Here is a 25,976-nt window from a genome sequence, read left to right on the forward strand (position 1 = left end):
TGCAAATAGTAAAATGTATTCATGATCATGACCTGAAAGCTTTAGTCAGACTGTGCTACTTCCCAGGGAGTCTGGTGAGGATTATGCTGGAGAAACCTGATGCAGCTGAGCAATGTCTCAGACATCCTCAGCATCTTAGTCTGCATAAAGAGATTCATGGAGGTAGAGGGACCAAGGGAACAGGGGCAAGGGAGGACTGAGAGAAAGAGAACGAATCATAGTGACTATGTAATAGATTTAATTTCAAAAGATAAATTATCTATATGGGTGCTTTGCCTGTGTGTATATCTGTGTACCAGATATGTGCCTGGTGCCTAAAGAGCCAGAAGGAGGCATCAGTTCCCTTGTAATTAGAGTTACAAATTATCTTGTAAGACACCATATAGGTGCTGGGAATTGAACCCAGGTCTCCTGGGAAAACAGAGAGCAGCCTTGACCATTGAGCCATCTCTCCAGACCACTATATAATAGGTTTTAAGACTGAAATTATTATTAGAAACAAAGAGGAACATGTTATAATAAAAGGATCAATATGTGATTGTACTGGCTGGTTTTGTGTGTCAACTTGACACAAGCTGGAGTTATTAAAGAGAAAGGAGTCTCCCTTGAGGAAATGCCTCCATGAGACCCAGCTGTAAGGCATTTTCTCAACTAGTGATTAAGAGTGGAGGAACCAGCCCATTGTGGGTGGTGCTGTCTCTGGGCTGGTGATCATAGGTTCTATAAGAGAGCAAGCTGAGCAAGTCACACGAAGCAAGCCAGTAAGTAACATCCCTCCATGGCCTCTGCATCAGCTCCTGTGACCTCTGCATCAGCTCTTGCTACCTTCCCTGCTTGAGTTCCTGTCCTGACTTCCTTTGGTAATGAACAGCAATGTGGAAGTGTAAGCTGAATAAACCCTTTCCTCCCCAATTTGCTTCTTGGTGATGATATTTTGTGCAGGAATAGAAACCCTAAGACAAGGATGAAGACATGACAAAAATAAATACTTATTAACAGAGCATAAAATGCAAAACTGACAGAGCTAAGGGAAATAGACGACCCAACATCAATAACTGGAAATTTTGATGCCTACTTTCTTGTTTGTTTTGTTGTTGTTTTAAGATTTACTTTTATGGGGTTGGGGATTTAACTCAGTGGTAGAGCGCTTGCCTAGCAAGCGCAAGGCCCTGGGTTCGGTTCCCAGCTCCGAAAAAAAGAAAAAAGAAAAAAAAAAGATTTACTTTTATTTATGTATATGTGTCCATGTCTGCTTGCTGTTTAGTTTTCTGTTTTTTGTTTGTTTGTTTGTTTGTTTGTTTTTTACCAACTTGACACAAGCTAGAGTTATCTGGGAAAAGGGAAAGTCAATTGAGAAAATGCCTACAACATAGGCAGGCCTGGAAGACATTTTCTTGATGAATGGTTGACGTGAGAGGGCGCAGCCCATTGTGGGCGGTGCTACCTCTGGGCAGGTAGTTCTGGGTGGTTCAAGAAAGCAGAGGTCACCGAGGCAGTGAGTACTAAGGAGCAATTTAAGGGGACTGGAGAATTGGCCGCTCCAACTGTCTGTAACTCCAGTTTCAGGGGATCATTAGGAGTAGCCTTGTTCTAGTCTCTGCTTCAGTTTCTGCCTCCAGGTTCCTGCCCTGCTTGAGTTCTTGCCTTGGCTTCCCTCAGTGATGAACTGTGATAAGATATGTAAACCAAATAAACCCTTTCCTTTGCTTTTGGTCATGGTTTTTTGTGGGTCTGTGTATTGGAAGCTTTCCATGGAGATCCCTGGCCTGGCCAGGTTCAAGAGAAGGGGAGAGAACTTGAGCAGGGAGGAGGAATGGCCTCCGCCACCTCCACTGTTGGTGCTGCTCCACCTCCATCTCCACCACTGCCACTTCAGTTGCTCCAAGATGTCAGGCCGGGCTGAGCCATCAGGAGGCTGACTAGCCAGGGAGGGGCGCAGGGGAGCTTCTGGTAGCAATTCTGGGAGAACGGATCTCTTCCCCAAGCGGCAGTGTTATAGCTTCTATGACAGAAGCTCTCAGATGATGGAGTATCTCACACACCTTTATTCTGTCTGGATAGGATCCTCATATACAGTTTTGGGGTAGGTCAGGGTCTGATAGTAGATACTTCCTATTGGCTTGGTCTGAGAGCTTGGGGATAACTTATCTATATGTGGGAGGGCTTGGGGTGTGGCTCCTATGAGACTGATGGTCACAAACCTCTCTACAGGGGGATGTGGAGGGCTGTAGCTACATGACAGGGGCCTGGTTTCCTAGGAGTTTAGGGAAACGCCTACCATCCCTTAGGGTCATAGGGGTTTGAAACCTCAGCTCAACTGGGAACCAGGCTACCTTTCACAGCCCGCTGCCCCACAACTCCCCCTTTTCTTTTTATTAGGGAGAGGTCTCATCAGAATGACTGTCTCCTATGTTGGGAACAGTTTGATACTGAACCAAGACCTGATTAGTAGTGATCTTTGTAATGTTACTTATCTGTTGCTTTAGAAACTGAATGAGACAGGGTGCCAAGAGAAGAAGGGCCAAGGAGGGGAAGAATCTAAACTACCGAGGGGTTAAAGTACCAAGGGGAAGGGGTGTTGGGTGTATAGTGTGCCCAGAGGTTCCCCCAGAGCTCTTTGAGCATTTGTATATCTCGTTCTACCAGCCCAGATTCATTGACATAGACATAGAAGCAACATTCCTCCCCCAACAAAATGCAAGTCCCTCCCTGTTCAGCAGTCAAGTAAGTCCAGGGCTCTCTGGTTTTGCTAAAAGATATCTGGCCTTGAAGAGGCTGTCTGTAGTGGAAGCCATTGCCTGGTAAGTTTGTCTTGGAAGTCGTTGGTCAGATGTTGTGTTTGGACCAGGGCTGCTCCAGCAGTTTCTGGAGAACCCAGTGAGACAGCAAAGCCTAGTCCAATGAGCAAAGGGATGATGCTTCTCTTTTGATAGAGGTCACTGTGGGATCCAGATGGCTTTGTTGGAAGGCCAGTCAACTCAGGGAGTGTTAAATCTAACAGTGGCCCCTAGGATTGGGGGTGACCTGGAGGAGGGTTTTTAGGGTCTCCTTAGGTATTATTTTCTGTATAGGTAATGACCTCTATCTTAATGTGGTCTCTCTTTTTTTTTTTCCCCCGGAGCTGGGGACCGAACCCAGGGCCTTGTGCTTCCTAGGCAAGCGCTCTACCACTAAATCCCCAACCCCAATGTGGTCTCTTTTTGGTAGAGTGGTAAGAACCACCTCTAAGGCTTGTAAGATAGCTCTCCCTAGAAGATTGGTGGCTACTTGAGCCACCAGGGGGCGTATGAGACCAGTAGCTCCCACCTATAGGCCTGTTTGGTGGTGAATGCGTGAGAGGCATCCCCTATGCCTAGGAGCTGGGGCCCAGGGGTCAGTTGCCAGTCACATGAGATCTCTTGCTGTCTTAAAATTGTCCTGTTTGCTCCAGTATTAATAAGACACTTGAGGGGTTGGGGATTTAGCTCAGCGGTAGAGCGCTTGCCTAGGAAGCGCAAGGCCCTGGGTTCGGTCCCCAGCTCCAAAAAAAAGAACCAAAAAAAAAAAAATAAATTAAAAATAATAATAATAATAATAATAATAATAATAATAAGACACTTGAATGGTTTATTATCTATTTTAATGGTTAATTTTAAGTGGGAACCTTCTGAGATGCTGGACCCCCATAAGACTTCTATGGGAGTAGTTGTCCCTCTTATCCCTTTTATTATAGCAATAAAAAGTAAACCAAGATTGTCTCTGCATGTGTATATCATGTGTTTCCTGGTGCTGGATTTACAGGCAATTGTGAGGTGCCCATGGTGGATGCTGGGAGCAGGCAGCAAACAAAAAGATCTATTTGTGTATGAGTACTTTGCACGTATACCTATGTGCCATATTTGTTCCTCATGACCACAGAGGTCAGAACAGGGTGTCAGATCCTCTAGAACTGCACTTACAGATGGTTATGAACCACTGTGTGTGCACTGAGACTCAAACCTAGGTCCTCTGCAAGAAGCAGAGCCATTTCTCCAGCCCTGAACCACAGATTCTTTGGGTGGGGGCTGTTGCTGTTCGGTTTGTTTTTAAAAGCAGACTTCTCTCAGGATTATGTGTCTTAGGATGGTCTGGAACTCATTACATAGCTCAGGCTACCCTTGACCTTTCACCTTCCAGCCTCTGCATCCTGAGCATTACTGGAGTGTGTGTGTACCACCATCATACCTGCATCTGTCCCTAGTACAGCTTTTCTGAATCAGTGCTTCTCTGCTGTGTCTTCTTCTAGACACCCCCTCTCCATTTTTATCTACCCTCCACATGATAATTAGAATTATCTAATTAGAGGCTGGGGACAAAGCACCTTTGGTGGAGCCTTATCATGCCTTGCCATGCTTGACACAATTTCCTTTTTTGTTGAGAACTGGATAGTTGTATAAGAAGGAACTGTTTTCATTTTCCTGATAACAATACTCTTTTGTTTATGATTTTACTTGTCAATTTTTACTTTGGCAGTGCTGGGGAGTGACCTGAGGATTCACATGTTAGGCAGGTCCTCTACCACTGAGCTACACAATTTGGTGACCAAGGAGGCCAAAGAAGGTGTCAGGTCTCTTGGAACTGGAGTTAGATGATTATGGGAATCAAATGTGGGTCTTCTGGAAGTGTGGCCAGTGTTCTTTACCACTGAGCTTTCTTTTGTGTGTGTGTGGAGGAGGCATTGTGTGCTTGCCACATGTAGTCTGAGGACAAGCTGTGGGAGTTGGTTTTCTCGTCCCATCTTGTGGGTCCCAGGGATTGAACTCTGATTAGCTTGGTTGAGTGCTGGGCTGTTTGGAAGCGCTGAGATACTGCTCAGGGGTGGGAAAACAGTCTGAGAAGTGGGAAACCAGAGCTGGTTTGGGGGTCCCTGGGCCTGCAACGAGGCCAGGCCAATGGGGTTCTCAGGCTCTTGAATGTCCAGGTGCTGCTGGAAGTCACAGAAGAGCCGAGAGCGGAATTGGGAGGCCTGCAGGCCAGGACGTCAGTGGCTTGTCCCAGCCGTGATTGTCCTTCACTTGGAGGTGGCATGCTTGGTGGTGTTGTGGTTAGGAGAAGAGAGGCCTTCTACAGGAGAATTAAGCTACAGTTCTGTAGGGGAGTGCCCCCTCTCCATGGCTCCCTACAGCAGATCTTGATGAAAGAGACAGGCCATGATTCTAAACAGTTTATTGATTGTTCATGTCGGAAAATGGATGCATAACCCTTTTCTCAGGGTCTGACCAGAGACTGAATACCTTTTATCTGGGAAAGGAAGCTTATTGGCTAAGCCCTCAGGGCCTCTAGTTACCTAATTAGGATGGAGAACTCTGTTTTGGGTCTACGTGACCACAGGGCACATTTATTTTATGTGAGGAACATGGCACGTGAACAGGGAGCAAGGAGTGTACCCACCGAGTCTCCGGTCTCAACTTGCTCTACCTTACCCAACTTCCTGGCATGGTTTTACTGTCTAATACACACATATAATAATTTGCTGGAGTCTGGTAAAAATGAATTAAAGTGTCGGTTTGAATATGCTTGGCCCACAGGGAGTGGTACTGTTAGGAGGAGTGGCCTTGTTGGAGGAAGTGTTTCACTGTGGGGTGGGCTTTGAAGCTCCACTCAGTGCAGAAGAGTCAGCTTCTCCATGCTTAGATCAAGATGCAGAACTCAGCCTCAGCTCCTTCTCCAGTACCATGTCTACCTGGATGCTGCCATGCTTCCTGCCATGATGAACCTCTAAGCCAGCCCCAATTAAATGTTTCCTTTATAAGAGTTGCTTGGGTCATGGTTTCTCTTCACAACAGTAAAACCCTAATTAGGACAATGTACCCCTAAAACGTAAAAGGAGGACTGAGGAGATGCCTCAGCAGAGAAGAATGCTTATTGCCCTTGTAGGGGACCAGGGCTTGGTTCCTAGCACCTTATCAAGTGACTCACAACTGCCTGTCTCCAGCTCCAGGGGATCCAATGCCCTCTGGCCTCTGAGGGCTCCTGTGAGTACACACCCAGGCACTCGCACATATACACAAACTTAAATCTTGAAAGAAAAAAAAAAAGCTTAAAAAGTGGGTGTGGCGACACATACCTGTCAATAGCATGTATGGATGGACACAGGACGGAGGACCCCAGAGTAGCCTGGGGTGTTTAGCAAGTCTCAAGAAGCCCCCCACACACAAAACTATAAACTGGGGTTGAAAGAAATGATCTCTTATCTCGTATCATGACGTATCTCCTACATTGCCATCCACTTAGACATTCCAAAAGGCACAGTGATGACTCACGTTCCCTGGTTCTTTTCTTGGGCTCCCACAGTGGTCACCCGAGCAATTCAATACTTGGAACTATTTCAAAAAATTAGAGAAAGGGGACCTGAAGTTATAAGCCCATTAGGAAGGGTGGGTGCCTTGCAAGCAGAGGACCTGAGTTTTGATCCATTTAAGAGGCAGAGCCAGGAGAGTCTCTGGGGCTTGCGGGCAGCAAACCTTGTCTAGGCAAACCCTAGGCAGTGAGGGGCCCTGTCTCATTAAGAGGTGTATAGTGAGGACAAGTAGATGGCTCAGAGGTAAAGGAGATTGCTGCCAAGCCTCGTGCCATGGGTTTGATTCCCCAGGCTCCACATGGTAGGACAGAATGGAGAGAACAGACCCATGAAGGCTGTCCGCTGACCTTCACTACACACACACGCACACACACACACACACACACACACACACACACACACACACACACACACACTCACACACAAACAAAAAAGAAGCCCAGAAGATGCTTGTGGGTTGGCCTCCATGGGCACACAAGCACAGGTATCTCCTCCAGTATGGAGAATGACTGGGTTCAGGGCCTCCTGCCTTAGGAACCATTTGTTTACTTAATATCATAGTAAATGAGGTCTTTTCGTTTCCATAGTTCCCGGGGAAGTAATTTAAACAAACATTCAAATCTGGAATCTTTGAGAGCCTTGTCCTGAGAATCGGTGGTAGCCATGTGAAGAAGGTGGTCCATCTTCTGAAGACATCTGATATTTAGGTCATAAACCAGAGAAGGAGCCCTTCACAAAACCTTGTCAGAGTTGCTGTTCCAAAGCCCTTAACACTGAATAAACACAACCCCAATATGATGCTGTGGGTCGTTTTGTTCTTGGCTTATTTTCATGCAGGCAAAGTGATTATTATGATTCCATTCTAGTGATACTCTGTAGTATCATTAGGGATGTGTGAACACCGACTGTACACTAGTTTTTAGCTAATGTGCTCTGTCTGCCCTAAGAGAGCGCATTCTCAGTTTCTCTTTCATTTTCATGCATGCCCTGCATGGAATTTTCCTTTTGTCTTTTTTTCTGATGGAGTAATGCACAGTGACGTGTATCCTTTTTCTCTGGGAGGGGTGGGCATTTCTATTTCCTTCTCTTGCTTCATCTTTTCTCTCATGATACACTGTAACAGAAATTCTCCTCAGGGTCCCTATGACCTCTACTCTAACAGGAGAGCACATGAGAGGGGGGTGGGGAGCAACTGGGAGCCCTGAGCTGTAACCATCTCCATGGAGACAATTCCTTAGAGATCAATCTGGAAACAATTCTGTAGGCATCACCGGAACAGCAGGGTCCAATTGCACCAAGCCTTACAACAGGATTCAACCGTGTGAGGAAGGATCAGCTGTTCTTTTTAAAAGAAAATTAGTAAACTAAGAAGTTAATACAAATTACCTATATCACGGTCTAATGCTCCTTTAAATGAAAACATTCCTACTAGCTGTAATAAAAAGGCAAAAGGACTGGATATACTAATTCCAAGACCTTCTAAATCTTCATAGTGGTAAAGAGCACTCACCACAAAGAAATGATAGAGACACACCTCCAAAAGAAACATCAACACTGGTTGAAAAGTCATATATTAGAACCATCAAAACAAACTGAGGATTGTTGCCTATAACCACACAAAGTGTGTGCAAAGAATGCCAAATTTATTCAGGCGGTAAGTAGACAGAATTCCAGGGGAAGAGGAAAAGGGATTACAGAATTCCACCCACCATTGTATTGAAAGACTGAAAGAGAAAGGAGCCATGTAATTAAACCCAATAGAAAAAAGGCCCTGGTTCGAGTTCACCCTAAGTGTTCAGTTTGGAGTTCTGCTAATGAACCAGTTAGGTTTTGGGTCCTCCTGTCCTGTCTACCCCCCTTCCCCTCCCACCCCCAGTGTATCCTTGGCTGTCCCAGAACTTACTCTGTAGACCAGGCTGTCCTCTAACTCAGAGATCTACCTGCCTCTTTCTCCCGAGTGTTGGGATTAAAGATGTGTACCCAGCTAAACCAGTTACTTTTTAAAAATGAGAACATGCTTTGGGCCCTAAATTCAACCCCCAGCTATTAAAAGGAAGGGGGTGACTTTAGGGAATTAAAGTAACAATAAGATAACCAAGCTTCAGCAAGTCTTTAGCCAGTAAACTTCTAATTTGTAACCACAAAAAAGGGTTTAGTGTTGGGCTCAGCTTTTTGTGTTGGGCAATTTATTTTCACTCTGATGGGTCTAGGAAGTGCACCTATGAAATGAATACCACTTTTTAAGGCTATGGAGACACAGATGATGTAGAGGTTGGAGCGTCAGGAGTTCAAGATTATCCTTGGCTACCCAAGAACAAAGACAACGAATTGCTTACTATGTCGTTCCAGTAAGTCCTTAATAAACCTGAACTATGATGGCTTCTATAATAACTTTTGATTTTCCTGTCTGTAATTATAATCACACACACACACACACACACACACACACACACACACACACACACACACACACACACACACCCTTTCTCTGAGGGAAATTTTGGGTTATAAAATCAGTAGAGCACTAAAGACTTTCAAGTAGGTTTGAAGATGAATTAAAACTGTGAAATGCAAGTTTCCATACCAGAAAGTAATTGGCCTCTTAGCTCTAGTCTAAACATAAATAAAATTCTCATAAGTAAAATCCATCCTTCTACACTGCCAATGTACCACGCAGCCCCACTCCACTCCTAATGAACTTCCCAGTGTCTGTAGCGCAAAGAAATCTTTGAATGCACACTGAACAGTGATCCCAACCTAGCCCCGTCCACGTTTAGTCTTAATCTATTCACCCTGGCCTCTTTGCCCTCACACTGTCCATTCCCAACGTAATTTGCTTTGCTCTTCTAAGTCTCTTACACCAGGGTGGTCCTCAACCTTCCAACAGACTTTCCATGTGCAATTTGTGCTAAAACTTAAAAAAAGAGCACGACAGAACGTCAACAAGCGTTTCTTAGGTGTCTCCGGGAAGCAGTTTTTAGGAACACTAAACTTTATTTAGATAAAGTGTACTGCCATGAGCCGCTGACCGGTCAGTGGGTTTAATGGAGAGAAAAATGAAACATGGCAGGTAGGAAACCAATCAAGACGTCGAGAGGTTGGCTATGCAGGTGAACAAAGGGGAATCCTGTTGGGTTTAGGCGTTTTGTATCTTCGGAGGCGAAACATTCATTTTCTTCCGATTGCATAATGCAAACACGGTAGACGAGAAAAGAAAGCCTTTCCCTGGTTGGGGGGCAGAAACCACGTGGCTCCTTTCGCGCGAGGGGCCTGTGTGGGATTTATTCCCGATGGAGCATTAAAGAGATTTCGCAAACCGCGTCACCACGGCTCCGCAGAAGCCACACACGCCCTCCCGTGGGGAGAGACAAAAGCGAGCTCGGGGGTTCAGAGGGTTCGGTAACCAGGAGATAACCGAGTCCGCAACAACCCCCTTGCGCCATTCCGCGCCCACCACGGTTGCACTACGCAGGTCCTGAGTGCGTAGGTGCCCTTGGCCCCGCCCTCACCAAGACCCCACTGTAATCAAGTCTCGCGAGAGCAGAGCGGCCGGTCTGGACACTCCGCCCCGCCCCCTCCTTCTCGCTCGCTCCCTCCCATCCCCCCTCGCCAGTCTCTGTGCTGCGCAGCTCCCGGAGCGGTTGCAGCCGCGGGAGACGGTTGAGGGAGAAGAGAAAACCAACAACAACAACAACAAAACAAGCCAAAAAAACCGTTGTGGAGAGCGCTGAGCCGCGAACCAGCCCGTGGTCCCTGCCGGCGACCGGATCCCCGCGACCGTCGGAGTCAGCGTTGCTAGCACCCCACAGGGTATCTGAAGTAGAAGTGGGGTAGGTTGGGCCGGTGGTGCCGACCGCGGAGTCGGGAGAAGGACGAAGAGCCCGGAAGCGGGTGAGGGAAAGTGGAGTCGCCGTGCGCCCCGGCGCTCGCTCTCTCGGCTGCCGCCATCTTGGGGCCGACGGCGGCCGGGTCGCCTTCCCGCCTTTCCCCGCTCCCGCTACTTTGTCGCCTCTGGCTTGCGGAAAGTGTCAGGAAGGAGGGGGGCGGGAGAGCCGAGCTCTCCGGTAGGGATGAGGTTGGGGAGCTCAATGAGCCGGGCTAGCGCGGAGGCGGGACGCGCTCCGGATAGAAATGGCGTCCGGCGGGCCCGGCCTCCCACCGCGGCCTCCGGTGCTCTCGAAGGCACCTGGGCTGGCGGGGCTGCGGATGGCTGCTGACGCAGACGCCCGGGATGAGACAGGGGGAGCCGGGGGGGGAGGAGAAACCAGTGACGACGGGAGCGCTCCGCTGCCAGATGCAGGACAAAGGCGGCCACCGTCCTCCTTTGTAATTCCGCCTCGGTGGCGAAGGAGGGGGGCTGTCCCCTAGTTCTCTGGTTTCCAGGGCAAGGTAGATAAACGGAAAATCTGCAGGAGGAGGTAAAGGACGCTTAGCCGACCTTTTAGTCTCGATTTGGAACTGCGGAAAGAGTACGTACGCATCTCCAAAGGATTCCTTCCCACCCCACACTGCATGCCCCGCTTAGATGTTTACCGAGACTTTAATTTTGTAAGAGAAGTGAAAGGCTTATCTAATAGGAATAGCACCCTATTCCGGTGAGATGGGTATGTTTCAAATAGGTCGAGTCCGGTGAACATAGTACATAGTACATCTTTTAGGCAGGGGTTGATAGTTAAATGAGGTTTTTGTGTAGGTAATTCTCCAAGAATTGTGTTTTGTGTCGTTCTGTAATTAAGGCTGAAAGTCAAATACATTCGTTTCATTTAATGTCTAGGCGTGTTTAAAACTTAAGTATCGAACTGTGGTGTTTCGAACCAGAACTCTGTTTATTAAAATGGAAGCCTAATCCCGTACCTAGTTGATGTGTTTTGGGTCCATAAATTAGAACTGTGTCAGTAATTTTCATTGAAGATGGGTTAAAAAGGAAAAAAGGACACCCTGGGCCTGAAAGTTAGCTTGTAGTATTGCTCATGAGTAATGGGAAAACTGTTAAGCGCATTCCAAGATTTACGACAAAAGCTGGACAAAACGCTCATTAGTATGGACTTTGGAAATGCAGAGGGCTCAGATCGACTGTTATGAGCTAAATGATATGCCAACATTTTCTTGATTGAATTATATTATAAATATATTTGCTTTTTTTTTTTTTTTTTTTTGAGACAGGATCTTGATATTAACCTGTAACTGGTTGTGTACAGAAGGCTGCCTTCTAACTCTCTTGGAGCCACCTGCCTCTACCTCCCAAATGTGTTTTGTTTTGAGATAGGGTTTCATTGTAGATCTTGGAGGATCTTGTTATTTTTCCCTCCCAAGTGCTGGGGTGGCAGCTGTGAGCCACCATCAACTTTTGTTTTAAAGTGGTATTCCACTGATTTTAGTACATTACTAGTTGTCAGACTATCACTACAATCCAGTTTTTAAAACACTTCTATAATTTCAAAAAGAATATATGTACCAACAGTCATCCCATGACAGTTCTCTATTTCAAACCTGGGAAGATCGTGGTTTTGATTTTTTTTTTTTTTTTTTTTTTAAGATTTTTATGATCTGGGTGTTTGTAATTTGGAATAGTATGTAGTCTTTTTGTGACTGAAATTTTGTTTTCTATTTAAAGTCTCAAAAATGTTACTAAAGTTGGCTTCATTTTAACTGATAGTATTTTTAAATTGGTCCTATCACTTGGAGGTTTTATGGTTAGTGTTTTGCTGCCTACCCTGGCAACCCTAGGACTCCTAGGTTCAAACCATCCTTCCTTCCCCTTTAGCATGGATGTGATTCAGGTTGGTTTCCTGTCTCAAGCTCTGAAATTAGTGACATGAGAACAGTTGGCATCCCCACAGCAGAGTAGCAATTAGTTTATGACACTGTTATAAAGGTTGGAGTATTGTAAATAGTGAAGTGAACTGTTGCATAGCCTTTGAAAACTGTATATTAAGGTATCAGAACAGACTGCCCTTTGGGTTTTAGTGGGATTCTAGAGTTGACTTAAAAGGTATATTAGAGCAAGGCTGCTTCCTTACTCTCTTTACTTGAATAGAAAGTCACCCTATGAGATAACTTCTTGTCCAAATCGGTTTTTGCCCAGTAAAGTTTTGTTAATTGAAATCAAGAACTGTTGAACAAAAATTTTTCTCTGACCTTCACATTGCACTCAGGTATTTGTGTGAGGTATGAGCACATACACCAGATTAATTAACTGTAATAAAAGATTGTTAAATAAAAGTTATCAGTGTAGTGTTTTTCAGAGTTCTTGTTTTCATAAGAACTTTCCTGGCAAAAATGGTGTTTTAAGTTTTAGACACACAAAAGAGCTTTCTCCCTTGTACTTGCTACTGAAATACTTGTCTTTCCCTCATTTTAATTTTATGAATGTTTTGCTTGTTTCTATGTTATGTATACCACATGGGTAGAAACCCAAAGAGTGTTAGATTCATGGGAACTGGGGTTATACAAGGTTCTAAGCCCCTGTGTACCTAGGAATAGAGCCCAGGTCCTCTGCAAGAGAAGCAGTGCTTTTTGTGATGAATTATAGTCATCTCGTGGGGGTGGGGGTGGGATTATCTTAAGCTGGTGTGGTAGCATCTGTAATTCCATCTATGAGTCCTGTCCAGGTTATAGAGCTCCACCTGGCTACAGTAGTTTGTTTTTATACTCAGACTTCAAATATGAATAGGCATGTACTATATATACCTTTGTGTTATTAAACATTTGCAGTTGGGCAGGTGTATCAGTAAAGCTTAGTACTCTCCAGCTGAGGCACGACTGCTTGAAGTTCAAGGCGAACCTGGGCTACTGAGGCCCTTGGATCCTTGGATTTTTGGTTTTGTTTCTCGTCTTGTATTCTTTTTGTTGGTGTTTGTTTTGGTTTTTTTTTTGTTGTTGTTGTTGGTGTTGTTTTTTTTGTTTTTTATTTTTATTTTTTTTTTTTTTGTTTTTGTTTTTTTGAGACTAGAGAACAGCCCTGGCTATCCTGGAATTTACTTTGTAGACAAGCTAACCTTAAACTCCCAGAGATTCTCCTGCCTCTGCCTCTGGAATGCTGGGATTAAAGGTGAAGATCCTTGTTTTAAAACAGAAACAAGTTAGGAATATAGTGACACCTTGTCTATAAAACAAAGTCTGGGGAGCTTTGGGTCAACATTAGTAAAAGAGTGTAGCGTGAGGAAAAGGATAGTGTGTGACAGCAAATTTTATTCTGGTGGTAAAATTCTGCAAGCCTTGTTAGATCTTCAGGGTTGTTGGTAGGAGGGGGGTGAATTTCACTATCTTTTCCTACCCTACCCCAAAGAAGCATGTTAATAGAACACTGTTGCAAATTGTCCCAGGAGTCACTTTAACTTTTGCCTGCATTTTGAGTTGTGACACTTGTCAGAGTTGTTGGAGTTTTGGTAAGACTGTGTTGTGATTGACTGCTTTATGTGCTTGTTTATTTTCATAGCATTTAAATCAAGCAGTATTGAAATGGATTGGGTTATGAAACATAATGGTCCAAATGACGCTAGTGATGGGACAGTGCGACTTCGTGGACTGCCATTTGGTTGCAGCAAAGAGGAAATAGTTCAGTTCTTTCAAGGTACCTCTAGCACTAGTCAAAGTTTAGTAGTATTTTAAATTGTGTTTATTAGCTGTTACTGTTTTTAATTTGTAAAACCCATTTGATTTTAGAACTTAGTTTTGTGAAAACCTGGGTTATATAGTAAAATGGGGAATGTGCTCCTGTTATTGCATAGAGTATGTGTAGGCCATGTAAACATTGATGATGTATAGTATAGTTAACCGAGAGTAACTGTGATGACATGGGCTGTGAGTTACCATTGGGAGCACAGTTAAATGATTTGTAGTTTTTCATGTAGTGGGCTTTTAGAAGTATAATTTTAAAACACTGGTCACAAAATATTTAATCCAATGATATTTGAAAACTATTCCATTTGTATTATGGGGTGATGGGAAACTAAGCCTTTTGTTTTGTTTTGTTTAGATTTGTTTTAAATATTTGATTCAGATGGGAATGTTTCAGCCTTTAACACTGTTCCCCTTGATGGGGTATTTGTCCTTGGGTTAAAGGGTTGGAAATCGTGCCAAATGGGATAACATTGACGATGGACTACCAGGGGAGAAGCACAGGGGAGGCCTTCGTGCAGTTTGCTTCAAAGGAGATAGCAGAAAATGCTCTGGGGAAACACAAGGAAAGAATAGGGCACAGGTGGGGATGGAGAGTTTGGGATGGTGTTACATTTTTATTTTTGGGGGTTGTGGGTCGCTATTGCTTAAATGGGGGGGGTAAGCATAACATTTTTCTGGGGTAGTTTTAAAGAATTGATAATTACCTAAATTTAACATGGAAATACAGATTTGGGTGGGGAATTAATGCTTATAGTTTAAATTAAAATTAGATTGTTTCCATTTTTTTTGTAGGATGTTGTTAAATTTGTTTTTGTATAATCACCTGATTTTTGTTTTGTTTTTGTTCTTTTTTTTTATATACCTATCTTGTACTAAAGGAAACAAGCTAAAATATATTCCTAATTCAGTGTTTTCAAATGACTCATTTGTCTATGTAAAACTTAAATATTTAAGTTTGTAGGTGTAAAAAATGTTAACCTTATGGTTTATTTAGGCAATTTAAATTGGGATATGTACCTAGATATAGACAAACTTACTGCATTTGCCCAGTATCTAATTTACTCTCTAATGCATCTGAGCTGAAACCTGTACCTTAAAACATTTTTAAATAGGTATATTGAGATCTTCAGGAGTAGCAGGAGTGAAATCAAAGGATTTTATGATCCACCAAGAAGATTGCTGGGACAGCGACCTGGACCATATGATAGACCAATAGGAGGAAGAGGGGGTTATTATGGAGCTGGGCGTGGAAGTATGTATGACAGAATGCGACGAGGAGGTGATGGATATGATGGTGGTATGTGTGTCTAATGAACAAAGGCTCTGTTGTCATTTTCTTGATGTTCCTGACACTTTGTCAAGAAGTACAGAAATGGCAGTAATTCCAGTACCTATGAGGTTTCAAAACCTGGTCATGAAATTATGGGATGTCCATGACCATCAGGTGGAACTTGATTGATGCATGTCTTGACAGCTAGAGAACATAGTAGAGAAGTAAAAATAAAGATGGTTGGCATGTTTTCTTCCTGGCATAAATATGAGACTTCATTTTCATGTCATGTTTGAATTTATCCTCTGTAAATTTCCATTAAGTGTTCACTTTTTCTCACATATAGTCAGCTGCAAACATGATTGAAAGAGCTAAGACAGTTGACTGAAATGATTTTGTAAGCTAGTTTACAGAACAATGGCTCAGAGTTGTATTTATTTTTCCTTACATTTTCCACAGGCTATGGAGGTTTTGATGACTATGGTGGCTATAATAATTACGGCTATGGGAATGATGGCTTTGATGACAGGATGAGAGATGGAAGAGGTAAACAGAATATTGTCATAATGAAGTCAATTTTACAGGGTTGGGGATTTAGTTCAGTGGAAGAGCACTTGCCTAGCAAGCGCAAGGCCCTGGGTTCGGTCCCCAGCTCCGAAAAAGAGGGAAAAAAAACCCCAAAAAAACTATTCACTGAAGTCAATTTTACCATTCCCTTTGTAAAGTTCCAGTAGTAATTAGGTAACTTTCCAGTAGTAGTAAGACAACTTTGATAGGTTAGTGGAAACTTGTGTCAATGCACTGCTTTGGAGATGTATATGAATATACTTATGTGAACCCACAATGGTTTATATCTAGGCATGGGAGGACATGGCTATGGTGGAGCTGGTGATGCAAGTTCAGGTTTCCATGGTGGTCATTTTGTGCACATGAGAGGGCTGCCTTTTCGTGCGACTGAAAATGATATTGCTAATGTGAGTAATTGTGGTTTTATAGTGGGTTTTTTTATTTTTCATTTATTTTTTGTTAATAATAATTACTCATGGTGGGGAGACAAACTGGGCTAGAATTTGCAAGAATTTGCAAATGCTAACTTGGCTTTGAGCCTGTTGGAATTACAAGCAGCTACCATGCCCAGTTGACTCATCTTTTTTATTTGTTGAGACTCAGGCTAGGGTTGTCATTTAGTAGATTGATTATTTGCCTAATGTGCACATAGTTGTTTGTGCCCATTATGTGCTGACCTAACGAGATTTTTCAGCAGGTTAAAAAAAATGCATTAAAATAAACAACAGAAACCCAGCTCTGTTAAGGATAGTCAATCAGGTAGGAGCTTGGTAGGGACTGAAGCAACCCCAAACTCAAGATACTCCTAAATATACTTTATCATGGAGCTGTATCCCAGAGTTGCACAATTTTCATTTAAAATTTAGTATTGCCTTAACTTTAAAAACAGAAGTGCTTTTTGCATTTTAAAATATGTACTCCTTCCCTGCGTGAGCTAAGTTGACCACTTCTGTAGCAAAGGATGACTAGCCTACCTCCACAATGCTTCAGCCTTTAGAGACTCTTAGTAGTTTATTTAGTGGACTAGGAAAGTAATTAAGGTATGTGTTAACTTTAAATAGCTGGAATTTAAAAATGAATAACTTCTATTTAGTTCTTCTCACCACTCAATCCAATACGCGTTCATATTGATATTGGAGCCGATGGCAGAGCAACAGGAGAGGCAGATGTAGAGTTTGTGACACATGAAGATGCAGTGGCTGCCATGTCTAAAGATAAAAACAACATGCGTAAGTGGTATCTTTGGTATGCTTGTTTTGTAGTTGTGGGCAGTTTATAAAATACTTGTTAAAGCTTGTGCTGTAGACCCAAAGGTTTAAAATCATCTGACCTGTTAATAATGCTTAAACTTTAATGGCTATCTGAATTCTATATTTATGGATAAGCCTATTTAAATACTAGCTAACTGATCTTTAATACCTTTGATCCAGCATCCCTTTCTCTACTCTTACCTTTTTCCACTTTTTTTTTTTTTTTTTTTTTTTTTTCCTAAAGAACATCGACACATTGAACTCTTCTTAATTCCACCCCTGAGGTGGTTCTGAATGGGAGGTTCTGGAATGGGGAGGCTATGGGTGAGATGGAATGGGTATGTATAGTTTTGTATTTGTGACAGGTAGCATCTCCTCTGTAACACAGGCTGGCCCAAAACTCACAATCCTCCTTCCTTGGTGCTTTAGCATATCCTTCCAAAACCTAGGTTTATAAATCTTGTAGAATAAGCAAGTGTTAGCTACTTTGTTAGGCAATCATCCTCTGTTGCTTCTTTATGTGTAGATAATCAAGGAGGCTACGGATCTGTTGGGAGGATGGGAATGGGAAACAGCTACAGTGGAGGCTATGGTGCTCCTGATGGCTTGGGAGGCTATGGTAAGTAGTTGTTTCTGTGTCATGGTATTGTCCTTCATTTAAAGACATGGATGTCTCCTGATGGGTGGTTCTTACTGTCTTCTTAAGGTCGTGGTGGTGGAGGCAGTGGAGGTTACTATGGGCAAGGTGGAATGAGTGGAGGTGGATGGCGTGGGATGTACTGACAACACCACCCCAACGTACACGTCCTAACACCTGCTCTACTAGACTTTCTTACAGATTTCTTTTGTATTTCAAGAACTTTATAATGACTGAAGGAATGTGTTTTCAAGATATTATTTGGTAAAACAACAAACTGTGATGGGAAAATCTGTTTTCTGTAGGTTTTATTTGTTGCATACTTTGACTTAAAATAAATTTTTATATTCAAACCATTGATGTTGCTACTTTTTATATATATAGGTACTCCTAAAGATGTGCTGCCTTCGTAAGATTTGGGATGATGTATTTTACTGTTAGCATAGGGCAGTGTTAGAGGGCAAGACTGCAAGTAGGCATCTGGGATAGCGCTAACTTTCACTCCTGGACATCATGTAAATAAAAGCCTAAAGATAGATCTAGGTGGTTCAAGAATATAAGTTAGTATTCTCTTTTCAGTCTCGTTTATCGAGCATAGCTCTGAATAATTTAAGAGGTATCTGGATTCTAAATATTCACAATTGTATTATGAACGGGGGAGGGAGGTAGGAGTATTGAAATTATAGCTTGAGATTTTAAAACCCTCATAGCACTTGACTAAGATACCAAAAATGTTCCCAAAACTTGAGTTTGTCGGAGTAGTTTGAGTATTTTCAGTTTCTCACCTAAGAAAATAGGGTCTTCAATGGTGTAAATGACATTTAGGAAAATGTAAAACAATGCTGTAGCTGGTTTTGTGTCTGAAACTGGCTTTGAGTAGTTAAGTGCTCTGTATAACAAAGGAAAGGTGCTTTCTACTAATCTTTTATCACTTTGGTCAATAAGACATTTCCCTAAATTGGCTAATGGATCAAAATGAACCTGTCAATGTGAACTCAGTTATTGAACTTGTTACTTGTTTTTGCTAGACATGCTATTAATGTAATAAATGTCAACATGGGAGATAAAGGAATGCTGTCTGTGCTAGTATGCTTTGTGTTCGTTATTGGCTGTAATGTATTGGTATAGAGAATCACATGCCTTTAATCCCAGCACTTGGGAGGCAAAGGCAAGTACTGTTAGATGCCAAATTGAGGTTTCTGATCGAATGACTGCAAAGGAGTTATTTTTCTCCATGCTTTAAGAAAAGAGAGTTGCCACAGCATGTCATTTGGAGCCTATCCGCCTGAAACGGTGAGTTTCTGTCTTATGGGTTTATCTTGGTGCTTATATACTGATGAACTAGTTTGCATGCTTGCCACAGAAGTCAAAAGCACTTCAAGGGTTACTTTAAATTTCAAAGCTGGTGGCTGGAAAGGACTTAAGTAGAGTACTTAAGAGTACTTGCTGCTCATTCAGAGGGGCCTTTTGGTTCCCAGCACCCACATTAGGTTGATCACAACCCTGCTGTAACTCTAGTTCCAGTGAATCCAATACCTTTTCTGGCCTCCGTGGTCACCTGCACTCATATGGCATACACTCACACACATAAACAAATCTTTAAAGCAATAATAGTAATTGTCAATTTCTTAGATCTCCATGTTATAAAATTCACATTTATTTTAAAAACATTACAGATCAGAATTACAGTTGCAATTCCTTGGCACCATGATGACATCTTTGTGGTAGTACTGGCTAGGTAAGTAAGAGAATGACAGAAATTTTCAGCAAAATAAGAATTGTGAATGTTTTGTAATGAATGGGATAACCAAAGTTTAAAGTTGGGTGGTTTTTATCTTTTGGTGGTAGTGCTATGAATTGAGAATTCAGGCTCTTAACGGCCATAATAAGCAAACATTCTACCACTGATCGAGTTAATGCTGCTCCAGAAAAGGCTTGTGTTAATGACAATTTTTAAGTATTTGAAATTTTTTCATTTACGCTCACTTTTTTTTTTAAAGATTTTAATTTTGTGAGTACACTATGACACACCAGAAGAGGGCACCGGATTCCATTACAGATGGTTGTGAGCCACCATGTGGTTGCTGAGATTTGAACTCAGGACCTCTAGAAGAGCAGTCAGTGCTGTTAACCACTGAGCCATCTCCCCAGTCCCCTATGATCACTTTCAACAGCAGAAAAATATTAGTCATCCCCATCAATCAAAGTGGTTTAAGAATATATTATAATTTTTTAATTTTTGTGCCAGGGTTTCACCATGTGTGTGTGTGTGTGTGTGTGTGTGTGTGTGTGTGTAAATAGGGATGAACCAAGTCCCCTGTGTGTGTGTGTGTGTGTGTGTGTGTGTGTGTGTGTGTGTGTGTGTGTGTGTGTAGCAATAGGGATGAACCAAGCAAGCTGCTCTTGAAACTTGTGGTAGTCCTCCTTTCCTGCCTTACTATCTTAATTCTGTCTCAAGGCCAAAAGAAGAGACAACTAGAAATCAGTCAGAGTGAATGTAAGTTAACCACAGAAACTGGTAAATACTGGTTTTGTAAAATGGCAATTTATAAAACCTTACTGAAATGCAGCAAATGAAAAGATCCTGCAGGAAAGGGGATCAGAAAAGTACCCAGTCACTGACCAGTGTCCTTGGGAATGTAAAGTCGATAGCGTTTTTGAAAGGCTTATAGACTTAAAGGTACAAGACTGGAAATTAATATACTTACGATCCTGAATGGTCATGATTTAAGTAACTTAATGCTTTTTCCCCCTGCTTGAAAAAATAAGGAACCACTATCTACCTAAGACCATAGCATAAAGGTATTTGATAGACACATTGGGTGAAATTCTCTTGTGGGTAATGCGCCAATGTAAGGCTTCTTAGAATCCTAAGAGAACTGAGGATGGAGAAACTTAACTCTTTCATAGCAAAGGCAAAGTTTTAAATGCTCTTATTTTTAATTCTTTAGAATCTTTAAAGGCCTGTGGTCTCACTCAGTCCCCCTGTTCCCTGGGAAGGAATGTTTTCTCCTTTGGAATCTGACCCTTTACAAAAGTTAGCATCTGGGATAAGGATGATGGTTCTAAGTAAAACTCGCCTTAAAGTGAGGGAAAGACTAGAGGCCAGAGCACTAGTCCTTTAATCCACCATTCGAAAGATGGGCAAGTGAAGAGGAAAGGATGGGGTAAAATCACTGGTCTTTCTCATTGTAGAGGAGGGAGACGGACAAATAAATAAATTAGAATCTTACCAGATAATGAAGAATATACAGGCCTGGGATGAAAGCACACAGCTATGATCCCAACACTTCAGAGCTGAGGCAAGAAAGTTCATGATAAAAAATGCCCAACTTTGATTCAGTCTGTCTTTCCTTTTCTGTTTCTTTTTTTTTTTTTTTTTTTTTTTTTGGGGGCTGGGGCCCGAACCCAGGGCCTTGCGCCTCCTAGGCAAGCGCTCTACCCCTGAGCTAAATCCCCAACCCCCCTTTTTTTTTTTTTTTTTTTTTTTTAAGATTTGTTTATTTTTATATAAGTACACTGTAGCTGTTTTATATGTAAGTAAATACCAGAAGAGGGCATCAGATATCATTACAGATGGTTGTGAACTACCACGTGATTGCTAGGATCTTTGGAAGAGCAGTCAGTGCTCTTAACCACTGAGCCATCTTTCTAGCCCCTTTCTGTCTCTGTGCAGCTCTGGCTGTACTGGAACTTGCTCTGTCTACCAAGCTGGCCCCGCTGAACTTCAAAGATTCACCTGCCTCCACCTCCTAAGTGCTGGCATTAAAGGCATGGGCTACCATTTCAAAAAACGGTGCTAATCAGCATATAACAAAGTGAACGCATTTCCAGTTTTTCTCTGAGAATTGTGATGCTTTTAAAGTGCATTAAGAGATATGCAGGCACCATCAGGTGCCAACTCAGTTCAGAAGCAAATAAGCTGTGGCCTTGTTCTCAAGAAGGCCTCTGTAAGGTAAGGCAAATGTGTATTAGCTCTGCTATCTGACCTTGTGTTAAAGGTTATTTGATTGTTGAAGTAGTGATAAAACATGCTATCTTAATCTGATTAAATAACAGGAACGGAATACTAACCCATATAACTTAGAAACGTGTGTGTTAGCTGGAGGTGAGGTACAGTACTGACTGGGTGCCGCTGTACACACAGCCCTCCCTCATTGTAGGTGCTTCTGTGCAGGAGCATTGAGTTCCTGTGTCACGGCACAGTAGAGGAGCATCTCTGAATGAGCATTGCATGACAGGAATCACAGACGCGCACGGGCTTTGGTGAAGAAGGCAATGGCAGCTCGTTGTCAGAACAGGCATTACAGAAAATTTCCCCACAATTTCTACAGTGGTGCTATTAAATGGGAAAATAAAATCAAATTAGAAGCCATTTTTGCTGCCAAACTCTTTAGAATCACTTTCACCCCTCTTACCTTTCTTTTGGAGAGTGAAAATTCCTTCTCACAAAGCTTACAGTGGGTTGCATCTTTGTCTTTTAGCCAGACCAGTCCCTAATAGGGAAAGATGAGTATTAATGTTCAAATCATTAACACCTCTCCTTGCTTTAAAAGTATGAAAACAGAAAGGCATTCTCATGTGCACAATTACTGTGACTCATTTTCACCATTTTTTAGGGGGTCACTTCTGTTCAGTATGAAGAAATAACATAGGAAAGAAGGCACAAGGCTCAGGCAGTAGCTCTCAGAGTTAGGTTAGAAACTCAGGAAATGTATGGACAGAACTCAGTTCTGCATTGTCCAGATGTGGGTAGGGAGCTTGACTTGAAGACAAAATAATGAGCAACTCTGCTTCTTCAGGGGATATTTGATGAAAGTGCTGTGTTGTCACAGAATGATAACATTTTGGTCCTGAAGTAAAACACTGGGAAATAAAATAACTGACAGGCAGTTGACCTCAGGAAAAATAACAAGGGTAGAGTGCACCTGGGAGGCAATGGCACTTCTTGAATCTCTGGGTTCAGGGCTATGGAGGGAAACCATGTCTCAAAAAGTTCAGGCAAGGTGTGTGATGGCATATATATCTTTAATTCTAGCACTCAAGAGGATCAGCCAGGGTTCTAGTGAGACCCTGTCCTGCTTACTAAGGGCATGCAAGGAAGAAATGAGTTTGAGTGAACAAACAGGTTCAACCATATCCATAGCAAGGTGAGAAAACGTTACAGTGTGGCTCAGTCATGCAGTGTTTGCCTAGCAATGTGCCAGGCGTGTTCAGTTCCATTCCCTGCACTACAAAAGGAGAGCAGTGTGAGTCATGTGTTGCTTTGAGTACAGAGCTAGATGCCAGAGAAAACAGCTATAAGAACTGGAAGCAGCTGTTTTTATAATAGCAGGTTAAAGGCAAGGGAAGCAAAACACTTTGAGATCTTTTTGGAATGGGGTCTGGGACAGTGGCTCAGCCATGAAGAGTGCTACTGTTATTCCAGAGGGCCAGCATCCACATAATGTCCTGTAACCCCAGTTCCAAATCTAACCCCCTCTTCTATGGGACTCTATAGGACTCTTTTTTTTTTTTTTTTTTTTCGGAGCTGGGAACCGAACCCAGGGCCTTACGCTTGCTAGGCAAGCGCTCTACCACTGAGCTAAATCCCCAACCTAGTTCGGAGTACTGATATTACAGCAGTAACATATTTTGTTGTTCATTCATTTTGTTTTTTTCAAAGCAGGGCTTCTCTGTGTAGCGTGGAATTGCTCTGTAGACCAGACCAGGTTAGCTTTAAACTCAGAGATCCACCTACCTCGTGCACCACTGCTCCCTGGCATCATGTACTATTTTGCTTAAACAATTAAATGGAGTTGGGCATGGTGGTATACACCTTTGGGGGGCAGAGGCAGATTGATCAAGGCCAGCCTGTTCTACAAAGAGTTACAGGACATCCAGGGTGACACAGAGAAACTGTGTCTCAGGAAAAAAGAATGGGTGGGCGATTAGGAGTAAAAGGCCATCATTCATTACACAGGTCATAGGATTCTTTCAGGCAGCCAAAGTCAAGGCAATGTTGTGTGCATCAGAAGCCTTTTCTAGAAGGGTCAGCAAGGACATGTTACTGCTAAAGTAGCATTATAGTGCCATTGTTTGCTAAGACCAATCATTATACACCCTTTAACAGATGCTAACATTTCTATCCTTTTAAACATGTCAGTAAGGGTGGAGATAGTGATGAACAGAAGGGCAACTGCACCACCCACTCCCCTTCATGGCTGCCACCTCTGTTCACACCGTCTGGTGCTAGGACCAAACCACGGGCCCCCAACATCCCGGTTTCCAAACATTCCAGGTTTACCAACTTTAAAAAACTTTCAGCTGGACTCACAAACCTAGTTACTCACCTGCAACGCTTTGTTGGCTTCTTTTATATCGTCTATTTTAAGTTTAGATCTAAAAACATAACAAACAGCCCAGATTTTAGTATGCATGTAAATACAGAACACCCAGTATTTCACAGATTATTTTTTTTCACTGCATATAATTTTAGGTCCTAACAATCTCTGACTAAGAGAATATTTTGTATTTTCCTAATTTTTTTCTAAATGTCTTGAAACAAAAATCGGTTTTTTGAGATTTCCACAACTTGATTTTGGTTTTTGTTGAAATAGTTTTACAATCTACAACTGAATTTTTTCAGAAGTTTCTGTGTGTGGGTTTACGAAAGTGCTGTACACACTGTAATCCCTCTGTTAGATTCCTCAGCCCATATAGACCCAGGTGTGGGGCCTACATCGGCAATACTAGTTCTCGGGAAGCTATACAGCAGGAAGACTGGAAGAAGTTCAAGATCATTCTTGGCTACTTGTATTAAAATTACTTTTTGTTTTTGAAGCACAATTGAGATTTCATAGCCCAGGCTGGCCTCAAGTCAGGTTACAGATAAGGCCTGCTTACACCCAGCTCGCTTACATTTTCAATGGACTATCATCTGCAAGAGTTCTCAGCAGTGGATCCTGAAGGCTTGGGGATACCAGTCGTTACTGAACATTTGTCACGTCATATTAAATGGTTACATGGTATATAAGTTTTACCTGCTGTAGAGCTCTAAACATGTTCTCATTTTTGCACCAGGGTAACTTAATTACACTTGAAATGGATGGATTAATGGCACACAGTCCAGCCTATTTTTTGAGAGTCCCATGAGCCCAGGAATTCAACACCAGCCTAGACAATATACCAATATCATTTCTCAGGAGGAGGAGTAAAAGGAGAGGGAACACAAACCTAAAATAAAAAATTGAAAGGATGGTTTTCTTAGGTATTTCCCATCTCCATTTCTTTTAAAGATTTATTTTTGTGTGTGAATGTTTTGCCTGCATGTATGTATGTGTGCCATACACACGCATTATGCCCAAAGGTCAGAAAGAAGCCACTAGATTTCCTACAACTGGAGTCACAGATGGTTGTGAGCTACCATGTAGGTGCTAGAATTTTACCTAGGTCCTCTGCAAGAGCAGCAAGTACTTTTAAGAACTGTTATATAAATGAGTGCTCTATCTGACATACACCTGTGTACCAAAAGAGGGTGCCAGATCTCGTATATGATTGTGAGTGGGTCCTGGGAATTGAACTCAGGATCTTTGGAAGAGTAGCCAGTGCTCATACTACTGAGCCATCTCTGCAGCCTCTATTTTTTTTTTTTTTTTTTTTTTTTTTAGGCGTGCTCTCAAGGCTGGCCCTGATTGTCTGTGTAACTGAGGATGACTTGAATTCCTGATCTTCCTCTCTCCTTCCCAAGGGCTGAGATCACAGCCTTTCCTGGCTTCCTTTTCACTAGGGATCCCAATAACATTCTACTAACACAGGATCACACTGAATCATGATGGTAAGCTTTGACCCCTGCAGGCATAGTCTGTCAATAGTCTGATATAGCCCTGGAAAATTTCAAAATTCAGCTTTTGTTGTCCTGACAAAATTAAGTTTCTGGATTTGTTATCACTGAAGAACTCAAGCAATATTTTTTGCTCTTGTTTGTTGGAGCTCTTCAGAGCCAGTGTATTGGAGTGCACAGAACTACTGAAATCCCTTTAAAGAATCTAGTTTTGGGGCTAGAGAAATGGCTCAGTGGTTAAGAGCCACGACTGCTCTTCCAGAGGTCCTGAGTTCAATTCCTAGCAACCACATGGTGGCTCACAACCATCTGTAATGAGATCTGATGCCCTCTTCTGGTGTATCTGAAGATAACTACAGTGTGCTTATATATAATAAATAAATAAATCTTTAAAAAAAAAAAAGAATCTAGTTTTGGGTTTTTTGTGTGCCCATGCTCAAGACCTTCTGCACCACTGATGTGGTATGAGTGTGTCTTTCACACATTTG

General features: G+C 42.5%; 2 protein-coding genes and 1 long non-coding RNA gene across 8 annotated transcripts in view; 1 reads left to right on the forward strand and 2 right to left on the reverse strand.

Annotated features, from left to right (window-relative positions):
- Positions 1–21,814, reverse strand: part of LOC116887280 (phenazine biosynthesis-like domain-containing protein 2) — a 52,864-nt gene extending 31,050 nt beyond the window's left edge. Inside the window, exon 1 of the mRNA XM_032888860.1 lies at positions 21,741–21,814. The gene's annotated coding sequence lies outside the window, so the exon portion shown is untranslated. The remainder of the gene's footprint in view (positions 1–21,740) is intronic.
- Positions 16,757–25,976, reverse strand: part of Rufy2 (RUN and FYVE domain containing 2) — a 34,823-nt gene continuing 25,603 nt past the window's right edge. For 2 of the 6 annotated variants that reach the window (XM_032888849.1, XM_032888848.1), the window contains exons 16-18: positions 23,999–24,047; positions 22,085–22,162; positions 21,832–22,005 (exon numbers count right to left, since the gene is read on the reverse strand). In XM_032888849.1, the coding sequence (XP_032744740.1) occupies positions 21,862–22,005; positions 22,085–22,162; positions 23,999–24,047 (271 nt within the window). In that variant the 3' untranslated portion in view covers positions 21,832–21,861. Of the gene's footprint in view, positions 16,988–21,831; positions 22,006–22,084; positions 22,163–23,998; positions 24,048–25,976 lie in introns of those variants that run through there. The other 4 variants (XM_032888850.1, XM_032888853.1, XM_032888851.1 and 1 more) reach the window with 4 other exon arrangements.
- Positions 17,319–18,755, forward strand: LOC116887281. Its single transcript, XR_004386208.1, has 2 exons — positions 17,319–17,648; positions 17,736–18,755. It is a non-coding gene; the product is annotated as an uncharacterized LOC116887281 (long non-coding RNA).

The sequence above is a fragment of the Rattus rattus genome, chromosome 18, assembly GCF_011064425.1.
Source record: "Rattus rattus isolate New Zealand chromosome 18, Rrattus_CSIRO_v1, whole genome shotgun sequence".
Taxonomy (NCBI): Eukaryota; Metazoa; Chordata; class Mammalia; order Rodentia; family Muridae; genus Rattus; species Rattus rattus.